Source organism: Anolis sagrei, chromosome 4 (assembly GCF_037176765.1).
Source record: "Anolis sagrei isolate rAnoSag1 chromosome 4, rAnoSag1.mat, whole genome shotgun sequence".
Taxonomy (NCBI): domain Eukaryota; kingdom Metazoa; phylum Chordata; class Lepidosauria; order Squamata; family Dactyloidae; genus Anolis; species Anolis sagrei.
The window spans coordinates 178673068-178696048 of record NC_090024.1 but is presented as its reverse complement, the minus strand read 5'-3'; the positions used below and the strand labels follow the sequence as shown (position 1 = coordinate 178696048).

The following is a 22981-nucleotide window of genomic DNA, read 5'->3' as shown; positions in this document are numbered from 1 at the left end:
TATAATATTTGAGTTTCTGATGAAAGGCTCCAATCTATGAAACCATATTTGTTCTAAATCTTATTTAAATCATTGAATTAGTGGGAAATACATAATGGTTAACTCAGTATTCAGCAATTGATTGAATGAATGTATGTTACTTGGGACTTGCAATCAAGTTAGGCCATCACAAAGAAAAGTATTTGCTCCTGACAGTTGTTATTGTGCTACAAATCTTTGTCTGAGGGATTCTTGTAAGTTTGACAGGCATTCATCATGACTTTTGTTGTGCTAATTCAAGTTAGGCTACAATGCTCTACTCTAAATTAAAAAGGCTGTTTGTAAGTTCACTGTAGAGAACTGTTATAGAAGGCATTTACACCTTCCTCCTATAATAAGGAAATAATATCAGGCAAATTATGTGTGGGCAGAAACGTAAGCAAGTGTAATAAAAAGACATCTAAAGACTGCAAACAACCAAATGATTTTCCATTTTATGTTCCCTTTATGGCATTTCCTGTCACTCATTGGATTACATAATGTAAATGAACTCTATGACAAATGTTGTCACCCCATGGGTACGTACTCACCTATGCAAGGAAACATTCATTCTACTCAAACTGTTCCAATCTTATCTAGCTCAAATAAAATAAGGACATTATGCATGCTCAAGAAAGCAGTTAAGTGCACATAAATTTCTTTGCTCAAAATCAGTAAAAACACAGCTACACTAGTGGTGGTTACATTATTCGTTAGTAGCAAAGCAGAAAGCAGTCTGGATGCCAGCCACAGATGCAAATGAAACATCAGGAGAAAGTGCTGCTAGCGTTCAGCCAAACATCCCAGAAATCACACATCACCCTAGTGATTCCAGCTGTGTCTTCTAATAATACTTGCGTGTGTGCCTTCTTGTACAATGACAAGGAACTTAGGCTAACTTAGGCTAAATGCTCTGAAGGTAGGTAAAGGTTTTCCCCTGACATTAAGTCCAGTCATGTCTGACTCTGGGGGTTGTTGCTCATCTCCATTTCTAAGCCGAAGAGCCGGCGTTGTCCATAGACACCTCCAAGGTCATGTGGCCGGCATGACTGCATGGAGCACTGGTACCAAAGTGTCAAGGTCAACACCCCTATCTCTAAGTATCTCCCGGATTCTTTTCCTCTGTTGCTCTTCCTCATAGTCTTGCTCGCGAGTAGTTTTCCTGCCTCTCCTAACACAACTAGTGTTACTATCGCTGCCAGCAGACTCTATCACAACACTAAGTCCTTTTCATATTGAAAGCTAAGCAGAATCAAGCCCTGGTTAGTATTTGGATGCGGAAACCACCAAAGAATATCAGGTGCTGGAGGAATGACAAAGCTTTTCCTCCCTTGCCTAAGAAAACCTTGTGGAATTCATGGGGTTGTCATAAGTCAGCAGGTGACATGAAGGCATACACACACACATTTTGTTCCTTTGTAATGTCTGGTTCCACTTATCATTTAATGCCACGTCACTACAAATGAAAAAGCTAACAGGAAAAGGTTGCTGGTAACTGGCAGGGAACAGGATTACAGCCTGTGCTACCACAAAATCAAATACTATATAGGATGAAACATCTGGACCAACTACCCAATTAAAACAAGGATGGGATATTTTAAGTTGCGATTCTATTCATCACAACTCACCCAACTCAACTTTGTTTATATATACTGACACATATTTGCATCACTGTATTGTTCACAGTGTATGTTTAAATAAAAATTCACATACCAAAAAACACTCTTTTGCCTCTATGATGCTGTAGAGGTCTAAAATAGCTCTACAATATCATCTTTTGTTTCTTTAAGAAAAAAATCTGATTTTTTAATTACTAGTTTTATACTTTCGTTTTTAGCAATTGAAGATGTGTGGAACTGCAAACTAAATTGCACAGTGAGACACGCTCAGAAGGAATTTGTAATTCTTCAAAGTATCTGGTTTTAATGTGACATTTCAAATCAAAAGATACTCTAAAACAGGGCTTTCCAAACTATATATTGCAATACATCAGTGTGTCAGCTGCAGTGTGTAGGTGTGTCATGCATATGTAATGAGAAACCTGAGTCTGTGTGACATAAGAAATAAATCAGATTTTTAAAAATATATTATTGGAAGGCTCTCATGAGATATATTGTGCTCCCATATATTCCATTATTACAATGTATGTATATGTCTGCACCTTTTAAAGGGGTTGGCTTAACCTCTGGCATGCTAGTAAAACTGAATAACTGGGCCACGAAATGATGCACATCTAAAAGTATGTCACCAACAAGTTTGGAAAGCTCTGGTTTAACCTCTGGTTTGCTAGTAAAACTGATTTACTCTCACAAAATGATGCATGTCTAAAAAGTTTGGAAGACATTTCACCAACATGAAATGTTTGGAAAGCTCTGCTCCAATGGATACCAAACAAGGTGCTTTAGGGAGAAGGGAAGGATGATGGAGCGATGTGTCAGGAATGTAGCACTGGAATGTATGGATTTTTGCATAAAATATGTTGGCCAACATGACATAGTTATAACAGCTTGACACCACTTTAACTCTTGCTGCTGCATCCAACATAATTCTGGGAGTTATAGTGTGTCAAAATACTTAGAATTCATGGCTATAAGATTGCCACACACTGCTCCAAACTACAGCACTGGAGGCTTCTGTCAGACAATAGTAATGTTGTTTAAGGAGCCTAAACAGCAACTCCAGGGATTTTGTAGCACAAATTGAAAAATGGTATTAGATTGCTAGGTGACACAGTTAAGTAAAGGTTTCCCCTTGCCATTAAGTCTAGTTGTGTCCGACTCTGGGGGGTGGTGCTCATCTCCGTTTCTAAGGCGAAGAGCCGGTGTTGCCCATAGATGCCTCCAAGGCCATGTGGCTGGCATGACTGCATGGAACACTGTTACTTTCCTGTAAAGGCGGTACCTATTGATCTACTCACATTTGCATGATTTAGAACTGATAGGTAGGCAGAAGCTGGGCCTAAGAGTGGGAGCTCACCCTGCTCCCTGGATTCGAACCGTCAACTTTTCGGTCAGCAAATTCGGCAGCTCAGCAGTTTAACTACTGGTGGGGGGGGGGGGGTTGTGTGACACAGGTACATTCTTAAAAGTATATGTGCTGCCACTGCAGCATTTAGATGGAGGAAAGAATATAACTTTTCCAATGGTTTGTGTCCCAAATACATAGTTATATGGCAGCTCCCTCTGCAAGGAAGCAATCTAGCCAAGAAGTATGTTGTACTGCAACATTTTAAACCACCACCAGCTAAACAAGCACTTGGATATTAAGCAGGAATAAATATCTTTTAGTAATTTTCCTATATTTATTGTACTGCTTGCAGAAGCAGCATTTCAAGTTTGATGTCATTTTATCCCATAGTCAGGGTTCACAGGATTACGTGGCTCTAAATCACTTACTTGAAATGAGGTTGTAAGGAGGAAGAGACCAAGAGAGCAAAATGACTTCATGGCTACACCCACGGATGAACCAAATCATGGTGAAATGCTTAACACAGTTAGGTAACAAAAATAATCCACCACTGAATACATAGACCTTTTCTTCTTTTGCTTGCACAATAGAATTCTCGATTGAGTTCTCTTTGGAATCACATGAAGGACTGAGGACCTCTAGTGGAGCCAAGTAACTGGCCTCTGATTTTTCTTGTCCACAGATGTTGCTTTCAAAGAATAGCTAAATATATGACGATAGGGGGAGAAATCACACTTTTACCTAATTTTCTTTGTGGCATTCTACTGTATAGTAATGAAAAATGTATTTTCTGTTTTAAATGCCATAAGAAAAAAGATTTGCATAGGAAAAAAAAAGATTTGCAAGAAATTCCACCACCTTTATTTGTGGCAAATACACATACACACAAATGGATTAAAAAACAAAAAAACAAAAAAACAGTCATCCCTACTCTCTTCCTAGCTACATGCAAAATGACTCCTCAGCCCAGGAAACTATGCTCTTCTTTCCTGATGTTTATAAAAAAATAAACCTACAGGAAGATGTTTTTTAAAAAGATAGGAACAGGCAGGGACCATGAATTTTAGAAGTCAGCTCCTAATTATGTCTTTTGAAAAGATGGCAGGGTTGGAAGAAGTCCGTGTTTTGGACATGCAGCCATGTTGGTTGGGGATTTTGGGTATCATAGTCCAAAATAACTCTGAATCTCTCGAGAACCCACAACACTAGAGAGCTAATATGGGATCATGTTCATCCTAATGAACTCTATAATATACACTTTGGATAAAAGAAATGACAAGCAATTGAGTAATATTATAAGTTTCCCTCAAATGCAGAGCATCTGTATGTCTGGAAAATGCGACCTGCTCTGAGGCAGAACTTCTCAGAAACCATTACTCTTTAAAAAAAATATGTAAAGTCAAATCCTATCAAGAACTGAATTGTTTTTGGATTAACCTTGTCCTTCTCAGAACCCACTTCAGCATAACTGCATTGATGGAACAGACAAAAGCAGAGCACCCAACATTTTGCTTCCAAGTGTAAGGAGCCACAAAGTGTTTTTCTGAAACAAATTGTAAGGAAAAAGTGACAGCTGTACTTCTATCACACATTATGGAGAAGAAATGACATCTTCTCCACAATGTGTGATAAAGTCAGTGGTGTGTGGCCTCTGGATTTATGTGTGAAGGATGAGAAACCATCTCAAGTAAAGGGGACGACATTGTCTTTTGAGTTTACAGTTGCAATGGAAACACTGATTTTATTTTCATTTGGTAGTACCTAATCCATTCTTCAGCACAATTTATTCATATGTAAAACATCTCTAAGATCCATAGCCTTGTTGCAACAACCTGGATTAAAATCATTTCCTTATGACATCCAACACAAAGTCCTGGGACTGAAGCATGGAGAAAAGCCTGATCAACAAGAAGTAAGACAATTTGAAAGGGATCTTTGCTTTGGAAGAGAGTTGGCTGACCTTGGTACCTTTTTTTTTTGAAGCCACAGCAGCTTAGTGTGCTGATTGTTGACTGTGTTGCCTACCCCTTTGCTACTGCTAACCCACTTGTGTTCCTAAGGACGCTAGGACACCACCAATCAATCCTGTATATCTAATTAACCTGGAGTTGGGAGAAGAGGTCAGGAAATACAAAGCCACAAAACCAACACAAATTATCTAATCACCAAAAAGGGGGGAAGGGGAAATTGTATCAATCAAGAATCTTACTGTCCCTTAGTGGGCAGTGTCCCCTTCCTTCATTGCTCACCAAATCACTCTATGGAAATATACATTCCAGATCCAAGGACATCTCTCATCTCATAAGGCACAGGAAGAGGAAACTACAATTCCCCCTTTTATACCTGAATTGCCACACTTCCATCCCTCTCCATTTTATCATTCTGGAATCCAGAAGAACCTTTTTCTTATGAAGCCACCTGCTCCAATGTCCCCAAGGGTACATTTGCACCTCCAGACCTTCCTTCTGACCAACAGGATTCAGTAATCTGACCCTTGAAAGAAGAGATCTGGCTTCAATCCAATTCAGAATAGGATCTGAATTGTGTCAAGCTCCACAGGGGAGGGCAGGAGGGAGCTCCCTTGCTAGCATGACCTGATTAGCAGTACAAACAATCAGTTGTGGGTGGCCACATGTAGAACAATTGTTTTCCCTGGTCTGGGTTTTCAAGCCTTGAGAAGCCAGGTCCTAAAGTACCAAATGGGAATAAGGCTTGGTCAGATTAGTTCATTTGAGCCTTAATGGAGCTGGCAAAGCTTCCTAGGCTAGAACTTGCTTGCTCAAGGCACTTTTTGTACTTCTGCCTAAACCCCTCCTGGCTCTTCTTATGACAAGCCACACTGCAGTTGCAGCAAATCAGCACCACCAAGCCTCACACCCAAGCCTCTACATGTGCTGCTGCTAGCCTGAAGTCTTTGCAAGAGTTTCAGTAAGAAAAGATGCCTTGGTTGGAAGTCAGAGAACCAAAAGAGAAACACAAAGGCTAGAAGTTTACTTTCTTGTATGACAATCCCTACCAACTGATGGATAATCCACAGTACTAATACAGGACTCCTCTTCCCGATTACACATATCAGGGCCAAGCCTCCACCTCTGGATCAAAAGGATTTTCCAAGTTCAGGTGATGTGTCCCAGGGTCACAATTTTCTTAGTTTAAATGCTGTCTCCACAGGAGTTCAAGGGCTTCGATTCCCATCATAACGCCACCTTGAAAACCACCAGAAATATGATGCTGGGCAGCATCCTTTAGGAGGATACTGGCCAACACAGAGTTAATAAATAATAATAAAAATATCCTGAAATAGTAACGTGGGAAGAGCTCCTAAAAGGAACCAATCCCTTGTAAATAGCTCCTCCTCTGGCCTAACCCCCAATTTGGGGAAAGGGTGGCCAAAATTAGTAAAGCATCAGTGTTAAAAATGAGACAATCAAGTTGGTGCGGTGGCATAGAAAAATACTGAAGGAGCCTGGGATGGTCTTCCCAGGGCAGCTTATCAGCACCCAGCAGGGAGAGAGGCCATGTTTATCTTGACCTTGGTTCTCAAGTCCATTCGTGAAAACAGCATACAGATCCCACAGAACGCCGTGGCTTCCTGTGCCTCTTTTCCCAGCAGGCGGCGAAGGCATAATGGACAATGCTCTAGGCTTGGCTTCACGTTTGCTCTGCTCCTGCTGCTATGGCTCCCACTGCTTCATCCTTAGCTTGAGGCTCCAAGTAAATTGGAATCACTGTAGAAGGTTTCTTAAATCTATGAGAAAAGAGGTAAGCAACAAGTCAGAGGTCTGGGATAACTGCCAGGATGCAGTTCACTAAAGATCCAGCCCAGTGGCGGCTGGAACAAAACATAGGAAGTTACAAAACATAGAATCATAGAGTTGGAAGAGACCTCATGGGCCATTCAGTCTAACCACCTGCCAAGAAGCAGGAAAATCCCAATTAAAACACCCCCGACAGATTGCCATCCAGCCTCTGCTTAAAAGCCTCCAAAGAAGGAGCTTCCACCACACTCCTGGGCAGAGAGTTCCACTGCTGAACAGCTCTCACAGTTAGGAAGTTCTTCCTAATGTTCAGGTGGAATCTTTTTTCCTGTAGTTTGAAGCCATTGTTCTGCGTCCTAGTCTCAAGGACAGCAGAAAACAAGCTTGCTCCCTCCTCCCTATGGCTTCCCCTCATATATTTATACATGTCTCCTCTCAGCCTTCACTTCTGCAGGCTAAACATGTCCAGCTCTTTAAGTCCCTCCCCACTGGACTTGTTCTCCAGACCCATGATCATTTTGGTCACTCTTCACTGGACAAATTCCAGCTTTTATTTATTTATTTCCAACATTTGTACCCTGTCCTTCTCAACCCCCAAAGGGGGACACAGGGCGGCTTATAATATGTCACAACATTACACATTAAATAAACCATTTGGTTAAAATTGATTTTAAAAACAGCTTGTCAACATCTCCCTTCAACTGGATACAGTATTCCTGGAGTGGTCTGACCAAGACAGAATAGAGGGGTAGCATGACTTCCCTGGATCTAGACACTATACTCTTATTTATGCAGGCCAAAGTCCCATTGGCTTTTTAAGATGCCACATGACATTGTTGGCCCATGTTTTACTTGCTGTCCATGAGGACTCCAAGATCTTTTTCACGCATACTGTTGTTGAGCCAGGTGTCCCCCATTCTGCAAGGGCATTTCATTTTTTCTGCAGAAGTGAAGTATCTTGCATTTGTCACTGTTGAACTTCATTTTTTTAGTTTTGGCCATCTCTCTAATCTGTTAAAATACAATCCTTGTACCCGTGGGGAAAATAATCCCATACCCCCTCATGGGTAACCAAAACTATGGATAAAACCAAATCCATATTGCTGGTGATGAAAAATGGCCCCATCACAAGAGGCTACTGGCTCATACTAGAATAACTGTGTTGGTGTATAGCTTCAGATATTACATGCTCTGGTGTACAGCAATATCCTATAAATGCATTTTTGTCAGATCCTCCACAACATTTGATTTGTTTAAAAATATATTAACTGGCACTAGAAAGCAACAGAGAACAGAAATAGTAGATGAATGTAAAGCCTGAACTATCTTGGTTTGTGGGCAGTAAGCCATGCTCCTTCTAGACTAGTGGTTCTCAACCTGTGGGTCCCCAGATGTTTTGGCCTTCAACTCCCAGAAATCCTAACAGCTAGTAAACTAGCTGTGATTTCTGGGAGTTGTAGGCCAAAACACCTGGGGACCCACAGGTTGAGAACCACTGTTCTAAACTAACCACATTGATCCTACTGTACAGCCAACTGATGAACAAACTGAAGTAATATCTGGAAAGAAGGTACTCCTAAGCTAGCTAGTACCACAATTTGATTTTTTTTTTGTATCAGGAGTGACTTGAGAAACTGCAGATCGCTTCTGGTGTGAGAGAACTGGCAGTCTGCAAGAACGTTGCCCAGAGAACGTCCAAATGTTTTGCTATCCTTGCAGGAAGCTTCTTTCATGTCCCCACATGAGAAGCTGGACTGGACAGATGGGAGCTCACCCCACTCCCTGGATGTGAACCACCGACCTTTCTGTCTGCAGTTCTGTCGGCACAAAGGGGTAACATATTGTGCCACCACAATTATTTGATGGACATAAGCAAATTATATACACGGTGGATTTCCCCCTAAAGGGCACTTACGAATATGGAGACGCAGGAACTCCTACCACCAGGAAATGGTTCTTCTTTCGAAAGAGCCGCCACAGGCCTTTGTGGTTCCCACGGACATCTAGATCCCAGATGTGGAGGCACTAGAACAAAGTGGAGAAACATGGCAGCAAGGAAGAATCAACCATGTGACTGAGTGCCAAAACCTTAGCAGACTACATGTTTATCCATACTGCACAACTGTAACATTTGGATACCACTTTGGTTTCCTTGGCATCAGTGCATGGCTTCTGGGATTTCTAGCTTGAAGAGGTATTTAGAGTCATCTCCTAGGGTGTACTAGGCACAGAATGTGAGCAGAAAATTTAAAGTATCGCATCAAATGATAAAGCCCCAGGCCCCCGATAGGACAGACGCATGGTATCGAAGTGCTAAATTGGTATTGTGTGGATATGTCATAGGTTACATCTAAATATTTTTCCACATTAGAATTATTGCACTTCCTTTCCAGCCTATGTTAGAAGCGGGAAGCCTCTTTGGAAGTTACCTTGGCAAGCTGAGTCCAGGTAGTGAAGTCTGCCTCCTGCTCCATTTTGATGTACATCACATAGATCTTTCCTTCAGTATCAGGTACAAAAGAATCTTCACAGGGGTTCTTGCTGTGATCCAAAACCTCTGCTTCACTGTTAGTGGTGGATGATAAAAATATATAATGGACAGAGAAAGTAAATGAATGTATATATTTGGGCTTGCTATGTAGGAGCACAGCCTTGAAAATAATTCCTTCTACCCTACTCTCCCCGTCTCCTTTTCCAAAACTTAATTACCATTAATTACCAGGAGACTTTGATTTAGTTTGTGGGAGTTACCTGAGGAGCCGATGGATTTCAATTTCATAGGCATCTTTCTTTAAGCTGTATGGAAGAGACAGTAAGTCAGAGATAGGAGATAGAGAGAGATACATTAAGGACAGGCAATATATGGCTTTCCAGATAATGACAGGTTGCAAATCTTATAATCCTTCATTTAATGGAAGGGAGATGCAAGAGGGAAAATGTGGAAGTCTATAGATAGAAAAATTCTGCATTTTGCCTTCCTGGTAGTAGTTTTGTGTATTAACATTCATGCCCTTATTCATTTGCCACTGCCTTTATATTATAACCACACAATGAAGTCATCAGGATGTTTTTCTTTCTTTCAGCCTTTCTGAAATACTGGAACTTAGGGTAAAAATATCTAAGCAAACTATTGAGTTATTCTTATTGTTTTTTCCCCCGATCATTCTGGAGTTACAGAGAGCGGAACAAGCAGAGGGGATGAATGCTAGTTTTTCACCTACCATGGCAGGAGCCCTCAGTGGCGCAATGGGTTAAGCCCTGCTGACCAAAACATTGACGGTTCGAATCCAGGGAGCAAGGTAAGTTCTCATATGTCAGCTTTGGCTTCTCATGCAGGGACATGAGATAAGCCTCCCACAGGATGGTAAAACATCAAACATCTGGGTGTCCCCTGGGTATCGTCCTTGCAGACGGCCAATTCTCTCACACCAGAAGAGACTTGCAGTTTCTCAAGTCACTGTTCACACACACACACACACACACACAAAGCCTACCATGGCAGAATGGAAATCAAGTGCCTAGATATACATCAATGGTTGTTGAGTTGCAGAAAGTACTATTATCTAGTTCTGTCCAGCATGTATACCAGCTAGGCTTGTGCATTTTGAATGAATCTCAAGCCGTTTCTGCTATCTGGGGGTGGGGTGGTTTTGTTTTCACACACTTCTCAAAAATGGGCAGGTGCCCAAATAGGCATTTTTGGCTCACAGCTGGAAAATGTGGCTAGATCTGGCCCATTGGTGACAATAGAGGGGCTCCATGAGCTTCCCTTTCTGTCATTTTCAGGGCTATCAGGATGACAATGGCCACACATGGAGGACACAGTTACCACTGCTGGCCCACCAAGTTTCATAATGTTTGGGTCATCCCCTGATTTTTAGGAATTTTCTAAATTTCTAGAAATACTCCTTTAAAAAAATCCCAAAAAGATATCTCCCACTGGTCTTGCCCTGTAACTTCTCCAGGAGCAGCAGTAGGGCACCATTCCAACTCCCAGTCCCACTAAATAAAGAATCAAGAAAATAAAGGAAAATCAAAAAGATTCAATGCTAGAAGCCAAGCTGAAAGCTAAAGCTGTGAGCGAGCAGCAAGCCAATCGGACTAAAGCACTTATCTCTAGAGCCAGGATGCAACTGAGCAATGGAGGAGGCGCTCACCCCATTAAATAGACTCAGCTTGAATAAGACACATCACAGCTTTCTTCTATTCTGATTGGCCCAGCAGGCAGGGCTCACAGGGAAACCCTGTGCAAGCATGCAGCAGCCTTTCCACATGTCACGAGCTCTGTCAAAAAAACCATGGCAGCAGAGCCCTTGCAGAGCCCTGAAGAAGCTGAAGAAAAATGGCCAAAACAAATCTTTGCACAAGTCTAATACCAGCACAACAATTTGTACAAAAGAATTCAGCCCCAAGAGGAGGATGAACACAAAGAAACGGAGATGAAAATCAAAAGTACGCTATCAGCTGAAGCGAAATACTCTATATTCACACAAATGAGAAGTTAGTGATCAAGATCAAGAGTCTGAACCAATAAATTAATATTCTACTTCCTATAAGTGCCTGGCTATCAGTCACAAGCAAAAATTTATTACTAGAGATGCACAACATCCACATACTGTGCTCACCTCTCCACATTTTTAAGCTGTACATTGGGAACAGTGTTGAACTTGTGCTTTTTGAAATAAGCTTCCTAGAAAAATATGAAAAAGAGGAAGAACATCTTTAGAAATCACAATTCAACTCTGGCTACAATTAATCCAAGTTTCCCTCTGCCCATGGAGCACAGTAGGGAGAAAGCTGGGGCTTATACTTAAAAGCACACATGCTTAAAGGAACAAGGATATAGGGAAAATACTCTTGCCACATTGGACAACAGCAGTCAAACTATTTGCTTTGTACATAGAGATGCCCACCCAAAGATGCAGCTTCTGCACACTAATCATTGCACCCACCATTACTTAGGAAGTAAACTACTACTGTTTTGATTATTAAAATTATTAGACTAGAGAAGCAAACCAAAAATTGGAAGTAGTAAACATATCAACCTCAGATGAGAAACAATAATAATAATAATAATAATAATAATAATAATAATAATAATGGGAGATACATTCGGACAGGTAAACTGGGCTGGAACCAAATGTAGAAAAAAGAAGGTAGTTGTGTATTCTAGGCAGAAGGAAAAGTGCTGGAATCCTCTTTATTTAGAATTAGTTGCACTACGCACATGGAAATAACCATTCATGTTGAGGCCAACAATGCCAAAGTGGTACGAACGAGATACATCTGGGATGAGGCACTCACGGCCTTTTCGTTGCTCTGGCATTCGCATCCACATGTCCCAGTCCCAGAGCTGAGGGGAAAAGAACAAACCAGAATGCAATGTATGAAGCACTTACTCAATAGTAAGTTGTTTCAGTCCAGTTGCTAGGACTGCCAGCATGAAACTAACTCCCAGGCACATCCAGCCAACATTTAAAGTGATGGATGTATAGGAGAAAGTCACTCTACACTTTCCCCATCTCTGTTAGAACCATGATGCCAGAAGGGATAATATGGAAGTCACTGAATGGCACCAATGTTGATAGCCTGCTCCAACATTTGGCAAAGAAATATGAGAGACAAACTGACATGATACTGACCTTCTCTGGTGTTGGCCATTTGGGTTCCAACTCATCTTTGTAGAGGGTCTTTCTCAGCACCCAACCTAAGCCTGGCATGGTCTCCACGCGATACAGGAGCGAAGGGTCCTCAGCTGTGTGCTCATAACCCTAATTTGTGCCAAAGAGAAGTATTTAAGAAATCTTCCTCAAAGGAAAACTTGTCATTAAGTCTGACATCCTAATTTTAAGTGGCAGAGAGGAAACCAATCTGCTGTGTACAGAATGAGAAGGGATGAGAGGAAAGAGAGAACCTGAGGTGAAGGCAAAGGTAACTCTGTCTCGTGCACACCAACCTGGTCATTCCAAGCAGAGATGCAGTACAAGCTGTCATCTTCCTCCAGCAAATAGACAGACTGGCTTAGGAAGCTAAAAGGGGGAAACAAGAAATAAGCCACAAGGATCCTGTTCAAGCCAGCCTTCAACAAAATGACAGAAGTGGTTCATGATTAGTGCCTTGTTATGAAAAAGTAAAACACATGGAGCAAAGCCTAGTGTCCACATTGATCCTAAAGATAGCTAGGCACATGGTCAAGAGAACATTTTATATGGCTTGTGCAAATGCTCACTTGGGTTTACGTTTGAATAAATGCAGTTTCCCTTTCAGAAATTATTCATCCTTAGTTGACTGATTTGTTTGCTGTGCTTTAAAATTCCTTCTAACAGACTTGCCTAAGGGAACTCTTCATCACACAGTATATTCCTTCCAATAGTCTTAGCTTCTTATAGCCAACTGCAGCATGCTGTCCAGTTTGATTGAACTAATCAGTCAGTAAAACCTGGCTAAACATTCTTGTTGGTCAGGCAAAACAAAGCCAGCAAAGGTTGGGTTTAAAATATGGGCTCAGCCAATACCCGAAGAAGTCAATGGAGATATCCAGGTCTTCTTCCAATACAACAGCAAGTGTGGCATCCTACAAAAAGGTGAAGAAAAAGAGAAGAAAGGAGATCAGTGAAATTAAGGGGCTCTCAGGTTCAGAGGCAACTCTGGATATAGGCAACTTTAGGAAACAGACGAAATAGCTGTATTTCTGTTCAGGACTCTTACTGTCTTGAACATACATGGGAAATCCCCCCCCCCCCCCACACACACACACACACACTTCCCAGCATAATAATGCATTTCTTAACTGCATTTTAAAACAGACAGGACATCACTGCACGTGTTTCTTCCTAGTCCTGAACTACTATTCATCCCGGCTTCTAATATAAACAACCAGAATATTTCCTCTAGTTAAAATAGTCCCAAAGGGATTACATTAAAGACCAAAATCAAATCAAACTCAAGTTCTCAGAGTCTGAGGGAAAGCTGTACTGAGAATCGGGAATAAACAAGAGCAATGCATACCGGATGCAAGTTGAATGTTGCAGTCAAACTCGCCTTGTAGTGCTGTAAGAATGGAAAATGCCATCTATTATTTCTTATAACGATATCTCATTTCCACCATGTTGGTGAGTAAGTGTTGCTACTGAACGGTTGGTTTATGTGCAAGTGTCTGCTTCCCACCTGTTTGGTTTGGCTCATGCAGAAGGGGCATAACAGCTAGACTTTGTGCCTCTTACATTTACAATGAATCAATGATTCTCCAGATATTGTTGGACTAGAAACCATATGAACCCAAGCAAGCACAACTAGTGGCAAGGGATTATGGGAAGTGAGCTATGGACCATAAGTTGTCCCCCTTTGAACTAAACCCACATTGGGTTAAAATAATAAAAACAAAAACTTTATGTTTGAGTTAGAGGTTGCACATAGTGGAGCTGCTTCACTGTTCCAAAACATGGTTATTTAAGGAAGTGGTTCCCAACCCATGGGCTGCGAGACCCAAAATAACGTCTGTGGCCCCAAAGTTGTTGTTAGCTCCCACAGCCACACATCAGCTGAAATGGGAAAGCAGCCCTTTGTAAGACCCTGTTTAGTCCCCCAAATTTATTATTATTATTATTATTATTAGCTCTCATTGCAAAACACAAGAGTTGTAATGGGAAAGCAGCCCTTTGTAAGACCCTGTCTAGTCCCCCAAAGTTGTTGTTGTTGCTGCTGCTGCTGCTGTTGTTATTATTATTAACGGCTTTTATTATTATTAAAGCTGTTAGGGACAGTTTCTTGGGTCTTGCACTCTGCTTTTTGTAATTTTTTTTCAACCTCAGCCCCCTCCCCTTCTTTTTTTTTACATGAGCGTTAACAAAATCCACAGATAATAATGGCCCAACTGATTTTTTTCTCTTGGTGTCTTCATTTTTATGCCTGTTCCTGGGGTTATTTGGGGTGCTGTTTCAGAAAATCTCATGGGATAGACCACATCAGCTCTAGATTATTAAATATGGTTTTATATGGGCGAACAGATGGTGACTACTGGAGGGCATATGTTCTGTATCAGAAACTGGAGCTGATGTGGTTTATCCAATGCAATTTTCTGAAATTGCACCCCAAATAACCAAACCGAATCTAAAGTTGACCAAAAACCGATTTATAACCCTTTTGATATTAATGTTGGAGAGTAGTCCCTGTTCAAAGTGGTCCCTGGTCAAAAAAAGGTTGGGAACCACTGCTTTAAGGGAACTAACTGTCATTTTTAATGGGCTCATAGTTAAACAGTATACGGAACCTGGCACTGTGACCATTACAATATACTGACATAACGAGCTAGAAACTAAAAGTCTAAATTGATACTGCTCTATAATAGAAGCTCTCGTACCAATTATGTACCACTACAAATGGCCAAAAAAAGATACTTTAATTTGAATTTGGCATTCCTTTACTACATATTTGGTGTATGAGTAATCCCACTTCAGTCCTCATGAAACCTAAACAAAGTTCAGTTTTGTCATTTGAAGCTTGATGATATAGTAATGCTATAACTGGAATTACAATTTTCTCACTTACTGTAATAGCTTATTGTTTTTGTTCTTCTACCAATGGGATTCAATCACATTTTAAAAGAAAGATAATGACACATTTCCAGAAAAAGTCCTCTCACCTGTGAAACTCTGGCATTTTTAATGCTGATAGGAGTGTGCTGAATTCCCTTCAGGCCAAATAATTCAACCACATCCATTGGCTCCTGGAAACGACAGACAGTACTTAAGATCAATACATACATATTAGCTTGTCTTCAAAGAAGAGCATTAATAATGGACTTTAGATACATTAAAATAAATGCTATCACAATGAACCTGAGGAACACCTGCTCACTGCCACTGAGTAAAAGTTCAAGTGATGACTTAAAGTGAAAGACAATTTTCTGATATTTCACTTGACTGTACTTAAATGGAAGAGCAACAGAAGGGTTACACTTTTTGCCTTGTGACGAGAAACATTTCATCTATTGTTAGAAACTTGGGCAAGTAACTGTCAGGGTTAGTTTAAGGTAACTATGAATCTGTTGAAGGCTGTATGTCACTTGAATGTCTCACTGGATATCTGTTACGGAATCTACCAGAGAGATTTTAAGAGACAGCTAGTATGACTAGGAAATAAATCATGGAGCTACAATGAAGGATGCCCATTTGGTTATCTGTCTTTCTTTGGAAGATTGGGGTCTATCTGAACTGTAGCTATCTAGTTACACAATGTGTACTTTCTACACATTTTGTAACGAGATCCATTTAAAATACTCCACAGTTCTTCAGAGACTAAGATGGCTGATTTTGCAGATTATGAAGTTTCTGCCTCTCTTGAGAATAAAGGAAATGTATGAAGCACAGAAAGGGTTATCCTCCATCCCTGTATCTTACCTCATAATATCCATCGATAAAGACAGTTATCATCTGAGGATTAACCCCTTGCGCCGAAAGAAGAGAGCGTAGCATTCTACAGGAGATGAAAGATCAACAGAATCACTCATCTAGCAACCATCTAAATTTATTAGTGTCACCATTACCAACATTCCTCTTTCCCCCCCTAAAGCAGTGGTTCTCAACCTGTGGGTCCCCATGTGTTTTTGCCAACAAATCCCAGAAATCCCAGCCAGTTTACCAGCTGTTAGGATTTCTGGGAGTTGAAGGCCAAAAACATCTGGAGACCCCAGGTTGAGAACCACTGCCCTAAAGGGTCATTTGTAGCAAATACTTTGGCCCTCTAGCCAAACTCTCACACACAAAGAGTCCCATGAGACTATGTGCTGTCAAACTATCAAAGGTTTGGAGGCTTTTCTTTATCAAAATTATGGGTTTTCCCAGAGGAATGGGGGTATTCTTTGTCCAAGAAAAGATTCTCATTTCTGGTGGTGGTGGTGGTGGTGGTTGTTGTTGTTGTTGTTGTTGTTATTATTATTATTATTATTATTATTATTTGATGCAGGAAACATTTAACTTAGTCATGCCAATAAAGAAGATCCCATCCAAGCACTGACCTGTACAAGTAGTTCGGTCTGTTCCCCGCAATGACAGCAACAGGCACGTCAAAAACCTTGTTGTCTTTGAGCTAAAAGTGGAAGGAAGTTCATAAGCCATTACATTCAAACCAAATTTCTATCCTTTTTCCATGTACCTAAGGTATTACTAATTTCCCATACTTTGGAACATTCATAGGAAGAATAAAAGGAAAAACTATGACCAAACATCACTGGTACTTTCAAGCATTTTATTTATTCAGTTACACTTATATTCTCTTTTTTTCACCTACTCACCTATCTTCTACTTTATCTATCCTCCTTAACATCCCCAGGATGCAGAGGGAGGGGCAAATGGCCTAAAAATATTCATTTCATTTTTTAAATTACCTGTCAATTTTTGTCTCTCATATTTGAGGTTCTTGTAAGTTAAGGATCGGGCTTTAGCACAGCACGTTAACTGCCAGCACATCATCCAAGTCAGGATGAGCTCCTGGCCTTTAGCCCAGCTTCTACCTACCTAGCAGTTTTGCAAACAGCAACGGGAGCAGATAGATAGGTACCGATTAAGCAGGGAGGTATTTAAGGCACCCATAAGGAAATGCCAGAAAAATGCCAATGATTCGATCAATGAGGAAGTTTGTGAACAAAGTTCTTCAGCAGGGAATGTGGAGCGACAGCACTCCCCAGTGGCTGGAACCGAGCACAGCTTCCAATATGCTGATGATGGGAAAGCATATATATACCTCTATCTATGTACAGCTGTCTGTCTTGTCAGTGTATAACAAGCAAACAAAGAAAGGCTGTATATGATAGAGGTATGCTGAGAACTGCTAGGACAGTACCCAGATAAACATATTAGATGTTTCCTCTCAAAATACAGGGTACTAATGTCACATTTTGGCAGTGTTGAAAAGAGACATGTGCCACTTGACACAGAACAGAGAACGTCCTTCTCATCACATATTCTGGGCATAACAACAACAACTTTATTTGTACCTCCCAAAAGGACACGTGGCGGCTTACAGAAGCACATCATAGTGCCATAAAACACATAATAGTACAGGTAAAATTACATCAGCAGATTAACAATAACAATATCAATTAATATAAAGTAGCACATTACAAAAAAAGAAAAGACCAATTCCAATTTAAAAATAATCAATAAAATACAGCAATAACTACAATGAAAATGAACAGTAATGAGATATGTGTTTCACATTATAATTTGCTGCCCTTACTTGACCCCCACAAACCCAATGACTAAGATGGCAGCTGTCTAACTGTAGAGCTGGCTCTATGTTTTGATAAACTTCCAAGAAAAGCTGAGATAATTCATAGCACAACCAAGGCTCATCATACATTGTCCAACTGATTGAGAAATTGATAAAAGTCTTTGGACATTCTCATCAATGCTCAACCCAGGAAGGGGGTTAAATTTACTCACTGGCTCAGGGTTGAACTCTATAGGTGTGGGGTCCTTACAGCTGCAGACACTGCCATAGCCTTCCACCTTGCTACAGAACTGTTTCCGTCGTCGATTCAATTCTGTATCTGGCCAGTGGCATTCTGCATCTGTGAGTACAATTGAGAGTGAGTCAGCTTGAAATATGAATGAACTCTGAAATGGATACCTCTCTACCATCCACATTCATGCCACTGACAGGTTGTAGTGAGAAACAGACTACCTTTGTTGAACAAAGTGCCAAAGAATGGGACAGAGCAGTGAATTTACCTGTTTCTTTTTGCAAAACTTCCCTCAAGATGAGAGGGAAACAGCAAACCAGGACATTGCTATGAGGAATTGGGAAGGCCGAATAAAGAAAGCTACAGTCATAAAGGCTCTATTGAATGTGCCCCTATTCTAGACCCAACCATTTTAGCAAGTCCATATCTGACAACAAAATGATCTCAATTTTGTCCATTGGCCCCCATTACAAATGAAGACTTCCTGTTCTTCCTACCCCAAGCATATGATCACAGAATTGGAAGAGACCACAAGGGCCATCCAGTCTAACCCCATTCTGCCACACAGGAACACACAATCAAAGCATCCCCGGACAGATAGCCATTCAGTCTTTGCTTAAAAACCTCCAGAGCAGGAGACTCCACTGGACTCCAAGGCAGAATATTCCACTGCCAAACAGTTGTTACTGTCAGGAAGTTATTCCTAATGTTTTGGTGGAATCTCTTTTCCTGCAATTTGAATCTATTGCTCTGTGTCTTTGTCTTTGGAGCAACAGAAAACAAACTAGCCCCTTCCTCAATGTGACATCCTTTCAGGTTCCCCAAACTCTGATACAATTGGACTCTCCCTAGAAGCCAAGATGACTAAACCAGATGACTTGGTTTAAGTTACTTTGATCACATCATGAAAAGACATAATGCATTAGAAAAGATAATAATGTTTGGGAAGGTAGAAGGAAAAGAGGAAAAGCACATTCCAGATGGATAGGTTCAGTCAACCTGCACAAGGCTGTTGATTACAGACTTGGAGATCATGGAGTCAACTTAAATCAAAGTTGACTTGTCAACAGTTCCAAGATGTCAAGATCTCCTGGGAAGAACCAGATATACCATACCTTCTACTGAGGTTAACTGGACTTCAGTTTTCAACAACACTGGCTCTCCCCATGAGGAAAGCATTGGGGACTTGGCATGTTTTTCACCAAATACTTCACCTGCAAGAGAAGATACTGCAATCAAAGCCAGGAGACAGCTGATTACCACTCAGTATTTGTTATTATCGTGCCCATCTACCATCAGGTAAAGTGTTGCTAGAGGAATCCTGCTGGAGCAATCACAATCAACAATGAAGTTGAGCCCACTTTAGTTTTTTCCCTCCTGGGCAATATGCATGTCAACTTCGTGAGGCCCTACTAGTATCAACAATACACCTCAGTAACCAAATGCCACAGAATATGAGGAACATCTGCTTTGAAAAGGGATGTATAGTAGAAGGGAAATGTTTGTAGGCAGAACTTCTCTCCTGTTTTTTCCCCTATTATTAACCATAATAGAGCCCTATCTTCTGTACCCTATGCTATGCTTAGGCATGCTAAAAAGATCTGGATACTATACTATATGGAAGTGAAGACAGAGAACCCAATGCAGAAAGTATGCCTTATCATCGTGTGTTTCCCATTTAAAAAGGCACCCTTCCCTGTATCTCCCCTGGAGACTTATGACAAGATTACATTCTGACCTCCTTTCTTCCCCACAAACGTCCACATGTCCCTCCAGCTGAGGGAAGCAGCATCCTGGCTCCCTAGGCTCTTCAGAAGACTCTTTGCTGTGTCTTTAAGGTGGAAGGAGCCCTCATCCTGGAAAAGGAAGAAAAACAATTGCTACTATATATGCAGGATCACCCTTCTAGTTTTTGCAAGGATCTTTTGTTACTTTGAGGAGCAGAAACAGTCTAAGAGAATCTTTTATTTTTGAACTGGTGACAAAGATAACAATTACACAGCATGTCCTGTTTCATTTATAAGTTCAAACAATTGTATTGAATAAGATTCCAGAATTTTACAGCCTAAAACAGTGGTTCCTGACCTTTTTTTGACCAGGGACCACTTGACCAGGGATGACTCTCCAACATTAGTACCAAAAGGGTTATGAATCAGTTTTTGGACAACTTTAGATTTGGTTTGGTTATTTGGGGTGCTGATTCAGAAAACTGCATTGGATAGATCAAACCAGGTCTAGTTTCTGATATAGAACATATGCCATCCAGTAGTCGCCAACTGCTCATCCACAGAAAACCATATTTAATAAGAGGGTTTCGCAAGACCAGTCATTCTCGTTGTAACAGTATAGTAATGGTGCGGCCGCAGACCATATTTTAGTTCTTGTGGACTAGTTCCACCGACCACAGGTTGAGAACCACTGGCCTAAAAAGCACATTACAGTTGCACATCATCCCCTCCAGAGTGCTTAATACAGTCGGACATTCAGTCAGTCACTTACTTTACTTGACTAAAGACCATTACAAATCCTATACTATCTTATAATATGTAATACACTTGGACAGAAATGAGCAACTTCTGGACCAAACAATATATGTGTGCCTGGCCTAATTTTATACAAGTGAAGAGGGAAAAACACATAGAGAAAAGGAGCATTGGGGGAAGAAAGAAAGGAGTCAAGGAGAGACAAAGTAATGGAAGGAGAATGGTAAAAGCTCTTTCTAAATGCTTTGTTCAGCTTCCTAGCAAGAGTCATCTGTTTTTCTGCCAGCAGCTTATATGAAAAAGAGCGAGAGAGAAGAAAAAGGAATAAAATGCACAAAGGGGGTTTGGGGGGAAAAGAGAAAAAGAATTCTCCTTGTATGCTTTTGCTCCTACTCAATAAAGGCACACTGTTCCTAGCAGACTGTGCTTAAAGTCTTTGTCACTGGAAAAAAGTTTCCCCACCTTTACATCAGAAAGTTAGTAAGGATGATTTTGCAATTAGAATCAGTTGAACTTGTTTCGATTGTAATTCCGATTGGCCTTATTCCAGCGTATCCACTGCTGAGAAATTATTCATTAATTATTATAATCCAATCTATACCAAAGATGTTTGTGTAAGAATATAGATAAAACCAATATGACCAGATTAAAACAATTCAAAACAATAAAATATTAACAGATGAATAGATCAACAAATTAAAACAGATTTAAGAGGTTTTGAAAACCCTGGCCATTTCAACTGAAGTAAATACAGTGTCATGACTTTACTTAGCATCTAAATGAAACTAGTGTTGGCGCCAAGAAGGTCTCCAAGGATAGCGCTTTCCACAATGAGGATCACATGGCTGAGGAGACCCTCGCCCACATATTCACATAGCACATCTACCTCACAGGTGAGATACAGAGGAGCCTCCTTTCTCACCCAAAAGGCCTCAATCTTTGGACATATAGGAAGCAGTAGAATGGGAGCAGCAGTCTAATAACAACGAAAGGGCCACAAGTCTCCCATTACTAAAACAGAACAAGCCTTCAGTGTCATTTCCTTTTTCATCTTCTGCTGCTGCTCTAGCCTAACACTGATCAAGTCAGCTATATAACTGAATGGCATCCCAATGTTCATAAACATCCTTTTTATTTGAGAACTAGTAGACACCAAGAATTTTGGCCTGAATTCAACTGCTTTTCTCAAATACAATGGACACATTGAATCAACTGCTGAATATGTGCACACATATGTTACTTGCTCTGGTTAAATGAGTCTACTTTTGTTAAGACAAGCAATTGGATTCAGGCCTATTTTTTCCTGCTTAAGAACTTCATGAAGGGGCTTGGCATTATGATCTGAAGGTTTTATATGCATAGGAAATTTGTGTCCCTAATATAAAATGGCAAAATCAAGGCTATACTTTGAAAGTATGCAAAAAATATTTATTTTCAAGCCATGGATGACTGAATTCATGGATATGGAGAACCAACTGTATATTGCACATGTCTTAACGAGAAAAGATGGAAGAATTAGGATTCCCAACTTCCACCTACCTTAATTGTGAAAATAAGTATTCGGCCTCTGGCTATCATGTTGAGGAAAAGGACCATGGCTTCATCTTCATGCGGTGAGTAGGTGTCAAAAACCCGCTTTGCCATCACATGGCCCTATTGAGTATACATTCAAAGAGAGTAAACTGCATTAGCTGTGAGTGAGCCCTGCTCAGATTCTAGGATATGTCACAAGCAATGCAAGCAGAGTATTAAAATAACCCCAACCTAACATAATAAAAATAGACACAGAAATTAGTAGAGCTTGTATGTACATAGCTTATGTGTAAAAGAAATTCTATGTATTTTTGTGTCATTTACTTTGTTATCTGCTTGGGTAGTTGGTATCAATACTGTTTAAAACTTGCTATTCTGTTTCAATCATTTGTTTAGATAAGATTTGTTTAGATATTTATTGTTTGAAATGCGTGCAGTAGATTATCATAACCTGGAAGCTCACAGCTAACTCTAGATATATTAGTTCATTCCTGGCTTCTGGAGATGGAGAAGCAGAATGACTTCTTTTGGCACATAAATATTGAGACTGCTTTCCAGTTCCAATCACTTACTGTAGCCTGATTCAACACAATCACGTGGATGCCTCTGCCTTGCTCTCGTGCTTCATCTTCTAAAACCTGTAAAATGACAAAAGGGACTGCAATATTACTCAATCTCTTTAGCAATCACCATCCCTTCTAGGAATTTCTCTCCTTAGGTAACAAAGTTCTATAACCCCAAGTACATCTAACACCACACTT

The 22981-nt window shown here is 40.5% G+C and overlaps 1 protein-coding gene across 3 annotated transcripts in view; it reads right to left on the bottom strand.

Annotated features, from left to right (window-relative positions):
* Window positions 1–3823: 3823 nt before the first annotated feature.
* POMGNT1 (protein O-linked mannose N-acetylglucosaminyltransferase 1 (beta 1,2-)) overlaps window positions 3824–22981 on the bottom strand; it is a 39419-nt gene continuing 20261 nt past the window's right edge. For all 3 annotated transcript variants that reach the window (XM_060773431.2, XM_060773430.2, XM_060773432.2), the window contains 18 exons: window positions 22793–22858; window positions 22227–22340; window positions 19943–20060; window positions 19320–19418; window positions 18185–18312; window positions 16759–16829; window positions 16142–16217; window positions 15385–15468; window positions 13752–13793; window positions 13259–13317; window positions 12700–12772; window positions 12386–12514; window positions 11971–12096; window positions 11369–11433; window positions 9495–9539; window positions 9173–9308; window positions 8659–8768; window positions 3824–6733 (listed from right to left, as the gene is read on the bottom strand). In XM_060773431.2, coding sequence (XP_060629414.1) covers window positions 6637–6733; window positions 8659–8768; window positions 9173–9308; window positions 9495–9539; window positions 11369–11433; window positions 11971–12096; window positions 12386–12514; window positions 12700–12772; window positions 13259–13317; window positions 13752–13793; window positions 15385–15468; window positions 16142–16217; window positions 16759–16829; window positions 18185–18312; window positions 19320–19418; window positions 19943–20060; window positions 22227–22340; window positions 22793–22858 — 1638 coding nt within the window. In that variant the 3' untranslated portion in view covers window positions 3824–6636. The remainder of the gene's footprint in view (window positions 6734–8658; window positions 8769–9172; window positions 9309–9494; window positions 9540–11368; window positions 11434–11970; window positions 12097–12385; window positions 12515–12699; window positions 12773–13258; window positions 13318–13751; window positions 13794–15384; window positions 15469–16141; window positions 16218–16758; window positions 16830–18184; window positions 18313–19319; window positions 19419–19942; window positions 20061–22226; window positions 22341–22792; window positions 22859–22981) is intronic.